This window comes from Blastocystis sp. subtype 4 (genome assembly GCF_000743755.1).
Source record: "Blastocystis sp. subtype 4 strain WR1 chromosome Unknown seqid_0198, whole genome shotgun sequence".
Classification (NCBI taxonomy): domain Eukaryota; class Bigyra; order Opalinata; family Blastocystidae; genus Blastocystis; species Blastocystis sp. subtype 4.
The window spans coordinates 20,502-33,072 of record NW_014569349.1 but is presented as its reverse complement, the minus strand read 5'-3'; the positions used below and the strand labels follow the sequence as shown (position 1 = coordinate 33,072).

The following is a 12,571-nucleotide window of genomic DNA, read 5'->3' as shown; positions in this document are numbered from 1 at the left end:
ACTGGAGTGAGTATTCGTGCTATGCAAGTATCAGTATCATATGATACAATGTGTTCAACTACGAATTCTGATAATCTGAGATGCTATGATATGAGTAATAATCAGGAAGTGAATCAATGTCGTTTCATTTGGAACTGGGAGATGGGTGATACATTGAACACTTATGGTGATGATCCTTATCCTAATGAGAATACTGAATCCTGTTAATGGTTAACATCTTTCTGTGCTTGTAAAATCAAACAATTGTATCACTTAATTATGAATTAGGACATATCATGTTGTCTGACTATCATTATTGTCATTCAATCTGATTAGATTATCATGCTTTGCTGTTAAGATAATTAACAGCAATGATATAGAAACATTCATATAACATTTGCCATTATATTCAAGCCAAAAAGCCAACCTATCCATGTAGATTCATACTATCTCATCAATATCAAAAGAATGATAAACATAGATTTGGATCAGATAACTAATGTGTCTTATAATAACGAATTCATTGAATCTTATTCCATATTGAAAGATTAATCGATTAAAAGAATAGAGAAAAGAACAGCATTGAGACTTCTCAGCGGGTTAAACACACTGGTACTAACTCAACTCGTAATGCTAGATCAGACGGGTTAGGGCGCTTTCCACTAGATATGACCGTTCTTGTTTTCATTTCTTTCACTAACCCTTTTCAACAACACATTCATATCCTCACATTACTTTAGTTCTTGATTGAATTGAAGTGATTCTGGATAATGCAGGAGATGGAGTAGGCCTCATATATCCCACCAATTAGTACATGTATTTATGATCACAATTGTTTGTTCGCAAGATACTGAGGTCATATGAAACTTGATCAGACCATTAACGATTTAATAAAGATTCTGGAAATATGATACTCTCCTAAATCGGATGGATTCTTACAATTCCAAAGATTATTCCAATTTCCATTTCTTTCTTTGAAAACGCGATTGAGCAACTTGTTTAACCAACCATGAGCTTAGTTCAACAAATCGCAGAAATTGAGGAGGAGATGGCAAGGACTCAGAAGAATAAGGCAACTGAGAAGCATATTGGTTTGTTGAAGGCCAAACTTGCCAAGTTAAGACGAGAAATCTTGACTCCAAAGAGTTCAAAGGGTGGTGGTGAAGGTTTTGATGTCACGAAGGCTGGAGATACGCGTATTGGTCTGATTGGTTTCCCTTCTGTTGGAAAATCCACTCTTTTGACCAAATTGACTGGTACCTTTTCAGAAGTTGCTGCATATGAGTTCACTACGCTTACATGTATTCCTGGTGTTATTCACTATAAAGATTCAACTCTTGGATTTGCCTGGTATCATTGAAGGAGCTAAGGATGGAAAGGGACGAGGTCGTCAGATTATTGGTACTGCTCGTACCTGTAATATGTTGATGATCGTCCTTGATGCCATGAAACCTGTCACACACAAACGACTTATAGAAAAGGAATTGGAAGGATTTGGAATCCGGTTGAATAAGCAGCCACCTAACATCTACTTCAAGATGAAGGATAAAGGTGGTGTAAATCTGCAAATTATGTCTAAGAACTGTGAATTAGATGCTGAAATCGTCTCTTCGATCCTTCATGAATACAAGATTCATAATGCTGATATCACAGTTCGTTGTGATGCCACAGTTGATGACCTGATTGATGTAATTGAAGGAAATCGTGTTTATATGCCCTGCTTATATGTTCTGAACAAGATTGACCAAATCTCCATTGAAGAGCTGGATATTCTAGCAGAGGTAAGACACATAGAGTAAAAATGATTTATAGCTTGAACATTGTGTTCCTATATGTGCAGGGCGCGAATGGAATCTCGATGAATTATTAGAGAAGATTTGGGAGTATTGTAAGATTATCCGTATTTATACCAAACCAAAGGTGAGAATGGTCAGAAGGAAGTGATATATAGGGTCAGATTCCAGATTACGAGGAACCTGTGATCCTTCATGCAGAGAATCCAACAGTAAGAGATTTCTGTAATCGGTTGCATAAGGATATTGCTCGTCAATTTCAGTATGCTTGGGTATGGGGTTCTTCTGTGAAATATCAACCGCAACGTGTTGGATTGGATCATAAGTTATGTGATGAGGATGTTGTACAGATTGTAAAGAGGGATTGAGTTTTTGGTTGCATTGTTTGTTACTAACATGTGATTTGCATTGTTAGGACGATTTTTCTTCGTCAAATGCATTTCGAACAATGAGTCTTCTCGAAGACTCTTCATACTATCCAATTATCAGAATGAAATTTGGATTAGCTTTTTTCCTGATACCAATTGCAGTGAGTTATCTTATTGGAATTGACTTTGGCTCGCAATTCATCAAGGTTGCTTATCAGCCCTTCAACAGACCACCTGAAATTGTTTCTGATGCTAGTGGAAAGCGAAAAATTGATAACTCTATCTTCTTTGGGGATGATCTTCGGTCTTTTGGAAATATTGCCGAATCTACTACTACAACAAAGCCGGAGTATGTTTATTCTGGAATGAATGAGATCCTTGGCCAAGGAGCCGAATCCAACAAACCTGCTTCCTTTCAACAGCGTGGCTATCCTTATGAGTTTGTGCTCACAGAAAGAAATACATGGGCATTGAGACTCCTTCCGGGGAGTGGGTTTACTGACATTTCTTCAGTGACGGCAGAAGAATTGAACGGAATGATTCTTGACTACATTGTGTCGATTGTTCACAAGGAATATGGTGAAACGAGTCGTGATGTTGTGATTTCGATTCCATCTTCTTTCACACAGCAACAACGTCAGGCTATTCTGGATGCTGCTAGACTTGTGGATATTCATGTTTTATCGCTGATTGATCAGACTACAGCAAGTGCTGTCACATTTGCGATGACACGAGCTGGAAAAGGTGTAAAACGTCTTCTAGTGTATGACGTTGGAAGTCATTATACCGAAGTGAGTGCGGTCGAGATTGAATCTATTCAAGATAACACTGCGTTCAAACGGAACGTGATTGTGTTGGGAAAGGAATCTACTGAGGTTGGAGGAAACGACTTTACAAATGTAGTCACGGGAATCCTTGCAGATCGATTTGAACAGGAATATCATGTAGATCCTCGTCAAGATGCTAAAACAAATGCCAGATTACGATCTAGCAGTCAGAAATACAAGGAGATCCTATCAGCAAATCGTGAAGTGGAGATTAATGAGAATGGTTTGTATGGAGGGAAAGATCTTCACTTCGTTCTTCAGCGAGATGAGTTCGATGAAGATGCCTTGAATGTCGTAGAAGCTATTTTACAGCCGTTACAGACCTTACTGGAGCGATTGAATCTAAGTGTCGTAAGAATGATTTCAGTGTGTCACAAATAGAATGACTTTAGTGAGATTCAACTTATGGGAGGATCTTCTCGAATTCCACTTTTCCAGACGATTTTGCAGCAGGCAGTCGGAAAGTTATCTGTGAATACAAATCTGAATACAGATGATAGTGCTGCATTGGGTTGTGTGTACTATGGAAGTGGCTCGAAGTATTCCAGAAATCGTCTTGAAAAAGTGTATGAATTACCATCTCATACTGTATTCACAACGATTTATCGTATGCGAGAAGATGTTCACAACTTCGATGAAGCGGATTACATTACTGCTAATAATGGTCGAATTCCCAGTTTTCCCGTCTTTGCTGGGCGTTACGGATATGAAAGGGAACGAACTTTCACTTTTCCCGCCTCTTCAGATTTTCGTGTTGCTTTGCATTATCATGAGAATCAGATCCGAGGTACATTAGCAGAGTATCATATTGGAGGAATTCATAATTTGGTTGAATCGATTGAGAATCGCATTGAATCGAATGTTACACTTGTTTACCAAGTGGATGAATTTGGTTTGATTCGAGTTAAGAAAGCCGAATTGGTGAGTAAATTCATCACACAAGAAGGTTGTGAATGATTTATGCAGTAATCTGTAGATCGAATTGCTTATCAGCGTCGTTCAATGTATCCATTCTATCGATATGGACGAGGAGATCCTATGGCAATGTTACGAGGACGCACTCGAACTGATCCTTTAGTAGTGACAGAAATCGTGGAGAATTTAGGAATCTTGCCAATGAGTGCATCAGATTTGAAAGAAAGTCGAAGAAAACTCAAGGAGATGAATTATCGTGATACGAAAACTCGTGCTGATCAGAGAGCATTGAATGAGTTGGAGAGTTCATATTACGATTTGGAGTTGAGTTCGGAAGAGAAAGAGTTTGTGGAGGAAGCGAGTGAAGAGGAGATGAAGTCATTACAAGAGGCATTAGAAACGATTCATGATTATATTGGAAAGGTTCAATCGAAGGAGATTCTGTTTAGGAAAGATGCGATGAAGGCTATGGTGGAGAAGGCAACGAGTATTGTGAATGGGATTCAGAAACGTCTTGAAATGTAGTCCTTTATGTGTGTGTTCTGTGGTTGAAATGTTTGTTCGATCAAATGGTTTCAAATGTCAACAAACAGATAATACTGAAACAGAAAAGACATGACCACAAGTGCATTTAAGAGATACAGCTCCCGCAGGACAATACAATTGATTCCCACATTTGGGACATGTACAAACCTCCATATGAGTATCATTTGTCCTTTGTTTAGATTCACTATCTTTGGATTGTAGATACTGTAATCCCTTCACACGAAGAGGATGATTAGGAATATCCATAAGACAGTAATAATAAGTACTCATCCTAGTTCAATTAATGTAATAATGATACAAAATACCAGTTTCGTGACAAATGACAGAATTCAGCAACATTCTTCATAACACCTAAATCAAAGGGATTATAGAACCGGAATCGTTCATCTTTCAAATATCCAATCTTATAAGCATTAAGGGATTCATAATGAGTAATGTTCTCTAGAACATTCGGAAGCATCTCTTTCAATTGAAGAGCATAATATAGAAACTTAATTAACTAAAATATTACAAATTTAACTCAATCTACAATAAAGATTCCCAAAAGAACTATAAATGTTCTTCGAGTCAGTCCAAAGGTAAAAAGAGGAATAAGAACTCCTTTAAAGAGAAAAATAAGTGAATCCATGATGCCTAGAATAAGGAACAAGACAAAGAAATGTTGATTTCCATATCCAACACAATTGTTAATGAGAATATCATGGTGATCGAATCGAACTACACATTTGTCGCAACTACTTGTGAAATGGACCCATCCTGAACTACGCTGCACAATGACAACTCCGAAGAGGTCGTTTGATTCCACAACTCTCACACATTGTTCCACGTCTTGTACCGGGAACATCAGACTTGTTCAACAAGGATGTCTTTTCCACGTCTTCCTCCCCTTCCATATCCACACAGTATCCTGGAGATAACAGACTAGCTAAAAACATAAAGAGAAGCTCCAGAAGCAATAATCCTGCTTCCACATTAATTGTAGTTGAATTTACTTTTTCTATATACAAAATCAATATTGCTAAAGAAATATAACAGAAAAATCGGAAACGTACTCAAGATTGCCAAAAGCGGAACCAACCAAATAAACCCAGTAAATAAGTACTTTACAAGTTTGCTGCGATACTTTAGATTTGATTTCATTCGCATAAAGTACACTGTAGAAAACTACACAGTCAGATACGAATTCAAGTCCAACACTAAAGAACAAGTTCTCTAGGACTTGCATGACACAATCAATTGAATCGAATACAAATCAAGAGAAATGAAGTGCGATTACTTCTGGAGAGTGACAATGGTTTTGAAATGGGTTTCCGTGTGGGAGGGAAATGGAATTTGGAATTATACTCTGGATCGATAATCTTCAAGAACCCATAATGAAAGACTACTCCTTCAATGAAACGCCCTTTTCTTGGACAAGCACTTTTCTCGATCGATATCCATAAGGGAACTATTCTTTCATCATGAATCGTTCGTATACGGTGAATATGAAGACGAGAAAGGGGAAAGTCATGAAGATGGTGAGGGTACGTGTTTATATTTCATTGAAATAATCTCACAAATGTGTAGGAACTTTATCTGCGAGACTTTATCAGTTGTAATTCTGATGTCTGCGATTCATGTGAGTTGGAAGCTGGAGAGAAGATTACATTATCTGCAGATCCATTTAATCACGAATATTTGATTCCGGATGCCGAGGTCTTAGTGAATCAAGAAGATCTGTTACAGCAGGAGATTCCTCCCCTTTGTGATGTGATTATTCTTCAGTCCGTCCTTTTAGAAGTTCGCAAACGTAGTATTTCTGTATTCAATCAAGTGAGTACGTTGTTGCGGAATTCGTCCAAGCGATGGGTCTTTTTTGCAAATCAGAATTTTGAGAGGACTTACTGTCCGTTTTAGTGATTGTTGATGAGGTATAGTGGATCGACAAATGGAAGAGTCTATAGATGACTACAATGTACGGTTGCTAGTAACTGCAACTCAGTACTTCTATGAACACTTTAAAGTATGAATTATGAAGAGGATATTTCCATAGTCTTATGAGATTGTTCCCATGGTTCTAACAAATACTGTTCAACAACAGACAGTATATTCCAAGCATTCCCATGTCAGTTGCATGACAATCACAGAATTTGTGGATTCATTAAGAGAAGATTACTCCGGACTGAGTGATCATCTGAACCTTGCATCAATTGAAACGGCAGATCCATCGATGATACAAGAAGGTGATATCCCTGCGAGTCATGTCATTGAAGTTCGAAGAAATGATTTGTAGTATGATCCAGTCAAACGACAATACATTCTAAGTAAAGAACAAGGAGCTAACGTGATCTACTACAATTACTTGGATGATGAGATCATTAAGCAGGGATTGGAGAGTGGTCGATTGTTTAAAGGTATCTATCACTCTAATCCTGATAACATTTGGGAAGGACATGTGACGATTCATGTTTCCACGTTTCCACGTTTTAATGAATAGACATCTACCAGTGAGAAGAGTGTGTTAATTAAGGGTCGAGATGATATTAATCGTTCTATTGATGGAGATCAAGTGATTATTGAAGTCTATCCGAAATCTGGCTGGAAATCGGAATCTGCATATTTGATTGCGAATAACACTGAAGAAGAAGCAGAAGAAGCAAAAATGGTGGAAGAGGAGAATAGTGATCGAGTAATGTCAGGTCGTGTTGTTGGGATCGCAAGACGTAACTGGCGCAGTTATTGTGGGTCGATCGAACCCATCGCTGAAGGTCACATTCAAGGTTATGTAAGCATTTGTGTTGTTTTCTGAGATAGGTTTTGTTTGATCCTGTGAATTCTCGAATTCCAAAAATCCGTCTGAAAACTTCCCAATACAATCGATTGTTGAATCAGCGAATTGTAGTGGCGATAGATGATTGGACATGCTCAAGTCGTTATCCCGTGGGACATTACTTGCGATCACTAGGACCGATTGGAGATCGAGAAGTGGAAACACAGGTATTGTTATTGGAGCATGATATTCCTCCGAATGTGTTCAGTAAGGAAGTGTTGGATTGTCTTCCTCCTGCTGATTGGAAGATCACAGAAGAGAATAGTCGTGGTCGTGTAGACTTACGAGAGAATTGTTGTATTGTGTCGATTGACCCACCAGGATGCAAAGACATTGACGATGCACTGCATGCACGTGACCTACCAAATGGTCATATTGAAGTGGGAATTCATATTGCTGATGTTTCGTACTACATTAAACACGATTCACCACTGGATCAAGAAGCTAGAAATCGATCTACATCGACCTACTTGGTTGATAGACGATTAGATATGCTTCCGAAATTACTCACAGAGAATTTGTGTTCTTTAGTTGGAGGAGAGGATCGTTTTGCATTCAGTGTGATTGTTGAAATGAATGACGAAGCGGAGGTGTTAAATCAACGGTTTGTCAAAACAATCATTCGTTCACGCAAAGCCATGAGGTTGCATTGATTCAATCACTTAAACTGTAGTTATGGTGAAGCTCAGTCGTATCTTGATAATGGCGATAATACATCCGAAATTGGTCATTCCATTCATCTTCTCTATTCTCTTTCTCGTAAACTCAAACAACGTCGAATCAATGCAGGAGCATTGAATCTTGCTTCTCCTGAAGTTCATTTTGAGATGGACAATGAGCGTCAAGATCCTCTGAGTCTTGATGCCTATAAACTTCATGAGACGAATAGTCTGGTGGAGGAGTTCATGTTGTTGGCAAATTGCTTGGTAGCTAAACGAATCGTGGATGCATATCCCAAGCTAGCAATCTTAAGAAGGCATCCGGTTCCTGATAAGTGAGTTTGTAAGAGAGTTTAAATCATTCCTAGAACTCGATTTGAAAGTTTGATAAAAATCGCTCGAAATTCTGGAGTACAAAAATAGTACATATTTTATGAATAGTTTGAATTGAATTGTGATAGTAACAAGGAATTAGCAGATTCATTAGATAAGGCTGTAATTCCAGACAGACCATACTATAATCGTTTGTTAAGAATTCTGGTCACTCGTTGTATGACACAGGCTGTATATTTTCCTTCTGGTGAAGTATCTCCAGAATTGTATTATCACTATGGTAAGTTGTGATATTCATCAGATCAATCAAATGTTGGGATCCCAAATCAATCATTTATCTCATCATATCATTCATTCACATATTACAAACATCAAATCATTCACTCTCATTCATCATACACTCATTCATTCATCATCACATCACCTCATCACTGACTCATCCACATCCCTCACTCTGTTATTCCTTTTCTCACATTCAGGTTTGGCTGCTCCAATTTACACACACTTCACTTCTCCTATTCGTCGTTACGCTGATGACATGGTTCATCGTCTTTTAGCAGCTGCTGAGGGGTATGCTCCTCTGCCCTCAGAATATACAGAACGAGAATTCATGACAACTGCAACAGATGTAATGGTAGCTCCTTGTTTTCATCAGTAGAATATGAATGTACGCCATCGGAATGCACAGTTGGCAGGGAGAGATAGTGTCGAATTGTTTACCTTAATTTTCTTCAATCAGAAGAATGAAACAGCTACTGGAGTAATTATGAATTGTAAAAAAAATGGAGTCAAAGTATGGGTACCTAAATATGGAATTGAAGGGACCATATTTATCAATAATACGAATAAGGTAAAAATAGGGTCGATTTTTGACAATTAGAAGAATGAATTGAATCATAATTACAATAATGAATTTGACTTTGATCCAGAAACATGTGTACTAACGAATAAGAATGATCCTAATGACACGTTGGAAACGTTCCAGCCAGTTACTGTAGGCATTCATGTACAGGAGATGAAAGGCTACCGAAAGGAACTCATTCTCTCGTTATTAGCTTCACATGCATTTGATGAAGAGAATAAGAAGAAACGAGAAGGAGATGAGATTGAAAGAGAAAGGAAACGAGTGAAATGGGATGTTTGTTTTGAAGAAATAGAAGAATGAACTCTCGAAGTGTGATTCCAGAGATCAGGATTACCATGAAGAGCTTCTTTCACAGGTAACGTACATTCGTCAATCTCATGCATCAATGACTCATCCAAATGATAATTTACACACTCAGCATTGATTAAGACATGTTCTGGTTTACTAGCTCCAAAGATCTAATGATTAACCACATTCATCATACTCACAATACTTGTAGGAGCTTTCTGACGTAACCAGGCTAAAGAGAGTTGACTCAGTGTCATCTGATTACGAGTAGCAATCTTTTCCAAGCCCTCTAATGCATTGAATAACTCCGTCTCACATCCATTCTCACCATGACGACTGTAAGATGAACGACTTTGATTGAAATAACGACTGCGAGAAAGACCAGGAGGACAGTCCTCCACACAATGATACTTCCCTGTGAGAAGACCCTGAGCAAGAGGTGAATAAGCCAACACTCCCATATGATGCTCCTGGCAGAAGGGAATAATCTCAGTCACAAACACATTCTCACACTTACTGAGTCCTCGACAACACGATTCAGGAGATTGTACGGAAGTTGATTGGAGAGAATAGATACGCCTGTATCCAAAACTATTTGCATGTCCTGACAACCATGATTCGAGATGCCCACTGCACGAATCGAACCGTCTTCAATGAATTCCTTTACTACAGGCATGTACTCGCTTGGAGGAACAGCGTCGTTGGGCCAATGAATCTGATCATCATCCAAGAATGACAAGTCGACTTGTAATAAATCCACATAATCTGTCTGAAGATTTTCAAGTGACCGACGAAAGATTCGACGCAGATTCTCAGGTTTCAAGTTATCTCCATTTACTTTGGTTGCAAGAACATATTCCTCACGCTCTCTCCCAGAAGCTTTCAATGCATTCCCCAATGCTTGTTCAGACACTAGAAATGAATCCCCCAATTCAATAACGGCCTCCATCATTGTATGCTTCAGCAGTATCAAAGAAATTAATGCCAACTACACATAAGAAAACGACTTTCGAGTCAACCCTCAAAGGCATTCTTCACAATCTTCGCTTCTACCTCTGGTGTCTACTTATTAATAGGCTGCAACAACGATTACTTGCTTGACATACAACATTGTATCGCCAAACTGCCAAGTACCCAAAGTTAGGGTAGATACCTAACCAGTATCGTTTACAGGTAGATCTACATCAAATTCACCGAGTTTCGTATGAGGAACCGAAATAGACATTTTCCAACTGATTCTCTTATTGCCATTTGATTATTAACCCGAAATCCCTCACACTGAACATCTGGAACAAACAAGAAACACAATAATGGATGCAACTAGTATAGCGAATACCATTAGTTACTTGCAGCAGCCACCCTTCTTTCCCTCCTTCTTATCTGAAGAAGAAATCTTCACTGTCTCTGATTTCTCTGCCTTGTAGTCCAGAGCCCCAGCCTCTTCTGTCTTACGCTTTACGACAGCCTCAGCAAGGGACATGAAGGCTTCATCAACATTGGTATTCGTCTGAGCTGAAGTCTCCGCAAAGGGTATGCCGAACTTCTCAGCAAGTTTCTTACCTTCCTCCGTTGATACAGCCTTTCCATTATTCCATCACCTAACGACATACTCTTTGGGCCTCCAAATCGCACTTGTTACCAATCAAGATCTTGTTTACGCTAGAATCAGCATGCTATTCCATAAAAGAGACGGTTTCAAGCTCTACCTGAGAAATCTGTTCCATCCATGAAGAAATGCTCTCAAACGAGTTTCGATCAGTCACATCATAAACAAGGAGAATACCTTCCGAACCTCGTACGTACGAAGTAGTAATGGTTCTGAAACGCTCCTGACCAGCGGTATCCCAAATCTATAGGGTCAATTCGCTTCCATAAAACAAACCTGAAGTTTCACCGTCTTTCCACACACGTTCACGGTCTTGATCTTGAAATCAATACCAATAGTGGTAATGAATGTCTTAATGAATGTATTCGAAGCGTATTGCATTAGCAGACAAGTCTTACCGACACCTACAGTTCCATTAGCCTTCTCCAGAGTGAAGAAACACTAACCTACCAGAGTCTCCGATCATCAGCAGCTTGATTTGCATATCAAAGTTCTTCTTATTAGCAGCCATACTTCCTTGTAGTGATATAAATCTGTGTTGAGGAAGATATGCAAAAGTAGTCCCTATTTGTGTCAATGTTATAGGACCCTTCTATCAAATAATGTCCCTATTTCTCTATTATTGTTTCATTTACAAGCCAACTATTTTACTTCATGGATCCGATTATTTGTATTGCGTGATTGTTAACCATAAGGGATGCACTTCTCAAAGTGATAGGAATCCACCATAAGTACTATCCCATAATTGTGTGCATGTCAGTATTCTTCCTTTTGGTATTGTAATGAACGTACAATCTCCTAACAGAATGATTCGTGACTTACAAGAAATGAATCCGTTTGTATTTGGCGAGATTACGCAACTTCACTAGGAGGGCGTTTCATCAAGTCCACGATAGAATTTCGTCGTGCTGTCTCAGTATCTCTGAATGTATTTTCACATCAATCGAATTCAGCAGTGACTCTCAGAAAGAAACTCTCCACACCCTTCTTTACGTGTTTAATATGCAGAACGAGAACGGAAATTACGTTGAGCTTTACATGCCCCGCAGATGGTAGGATGGTCGTTTCTAGCTGTTATTCTAGCGACTGGACCCACCGTGTGATTGACTCTCGCGATCATGCTTCTGTCATGGTTGGTTTGAAGAGAGAAGAAGTAATTGCTTAGATCAACGTTGCTCGTCTGGACCCCAAGACTGGTGTTGCTACTGGTGAGGTTGACACTGTTTCCATCAGTGGATATGTCCGCTCCAAGGTAGTTTGTGACTTTTGTTGTTGAGTTGTAGGGTGAGTCTGACGCTGCCATGTGCGAGCTGTGCAAGGATATGTAAACAGTTGTCTTGATGAAATCCAGTTGTGGAGGTTGTTGTGTTTGTTGGAATTAGCATGTCATTATCGGAATTGATTTATCATTGCTGGAGTTCATCCTTTGTTGTTGTCCTCGTATCGATGTACCGTATCACATTTCTTTTCTGCATGCTTCGGTGTGGCACTTCGCTTTCACGGAGGGCCTTATTACCTTCGAAACGATTCGTAGTGTGTATCAGACACATCAGTAAAGTGAATCAACCGCAATATCCTTCTCC

General features: G+C 39.0%; 7 protein-coding genes across 7 annotated transcripts; 4 read left to right on the top strand and 3 right to left on the bottom strand.

Annotated features, from left to right (window-relative positions):
- Positions 1-988: 988 nt before the first annotated feature.
- JH06_4224 (GTP-binding protein) lies at positions 989-2,140 on the top strand (the record flags this gene model as incomplete). Its single annotated transcript, XM_014671070.1, is given in 4 exon segments — positions 989-1,291; positions 1,308-1,760; positions 1,792-1,899; positions 1,931-2,140. 4 exon segments carry the CDS (start codon positions 989-991, stop codon positions 2,138-2,140), a joined length of 1,074 nt encoding a protein of 357 aa, XP_014526556.1.
- A 122-nt stretch (positions 2,141-2,262) lies between these two features.
- Positions 2,263-4,407, top strand: JH06_4223 (HSP70-like protein; the record flags this gene model as incomplete). The annotated part of the gene is made up of 3 exons (XM_014671069.1): positions 2,263-3,318; positions 3,349-3,913; positions 3,944-4,407. The coding sequence occupies 3 exons, from the start codon at positions 2,263-2,265 to the stop codon at positions 4,405-4,407; spliced, it is 2,085 nt and encodes a 694-aa protein (XP_014526555.1).
- Positions 4,408-4,464: 57 nt separating this feature from the next.
- On the bottom strand, positions 4,465-5,653 carry JH06_4222 (s-acyltransferase like; the record flags this gene model as incomplete). Its single annotated transcript, XM_014671068.1, has 6 exons — positions 4,465-4,699; positions 4,734-4,927; positions 4,958-5,162; positions 5,194-5,446; positions 5,481-5,592; positions 5,624-5,653. 6 exons carry the CDS (start codon positions 5,651-5,653, stop codon positions 4,465-4,467), a joined length of 1,029 nt encoding a protein of 342 aa, XP_014526554.1.
- Positions 5,654-5,888: 235 nt separating this feature from the next.
- Positions 5,889-8,520, top strand: JH06_4221 (hypothetical protein; the record flags this gene model as incomplete). Its single annotated transcript, XM_014671067.1, has 10 exons — positions 5,889-5,951; positions 5,995-6,313; positions 6,345-6,430; positions 6,461-6,670; positions 6,701-6,874; positions 6,905-7,192; positions 7,222-7,880; positions 7,911-8,231; positions 8,265-8,307; positions 8,338-8,520. The coding sequence occupies 10 exons, from the start codon at positions 5,889-5,891 to the stop codon at positions 8,518-8,520; spliced, it is 2,346 nt and encodes a 781-aa protein (XP_014526553.1).
- Positions 8,521-8,767: 247 nt separating this feature from the next.
- Positions 8,768-9,394, top strand: JH06_4220 (hypothetical protein; the record flags this gene model as incomplete). The annotated part of the gene is made up of 3 exons (XM_014671066.1): positions 8,768-8,857; positions 8,888-9,079; positions 9,110-9,394. 3 exons carry the CDS (start codon positions 8,768-8,770, stop codon positions 9,392-9,394), a joined length of 567 nt encoding a protein of 188 aa, XP_014526552.1.
- Positions 9,395-9,552: 158 nt separating this feature from the next.
- On the bottom strand, positions 9,553-10,607 carry JH06_4219 (aldo keto reductase; the record flags this gene model as incomplete). The annotated part of the gene is made up of 6 exons (XM_014671065.1): positions 9,553-9,870; positions 9,900-10,294; positions 10,323-10,370; positions 10,402-10,444; positions 10,476-10,535; positions 10,566-10,607. The coding sequence occupies 6 exons, from the start codon at positions 10,605-10,607 to the stop codon at positions 9,553-9,555; spliced, it is 906 nt and encodes a 301-aa protein (XP_014526551.1).
- Positions 10,608-10,724: 117 nt separating this feature from the next.
- Positions 10,725-11,499, bottom strand: JH06_4218 (hypothetical protein; the record flags this gene model as incomplete). The annotated part of the gene is made up of 5 exons (XM_014671064.1): positions 10,725-10,961; positions 10,993-11,055; positions 11,089-11,232; positions 11,265-11,392; positions 11,439-11,499. 5 exons carry the CDS (start codon positions 11,497-11,499, stop codon positions 10,725-10,727), a joined length of 633 nt encoding a protein of 210 aa, XP_014526550.1.
- Positions 11,500-12,571: the final 1,072 nt, after the last annotated feature.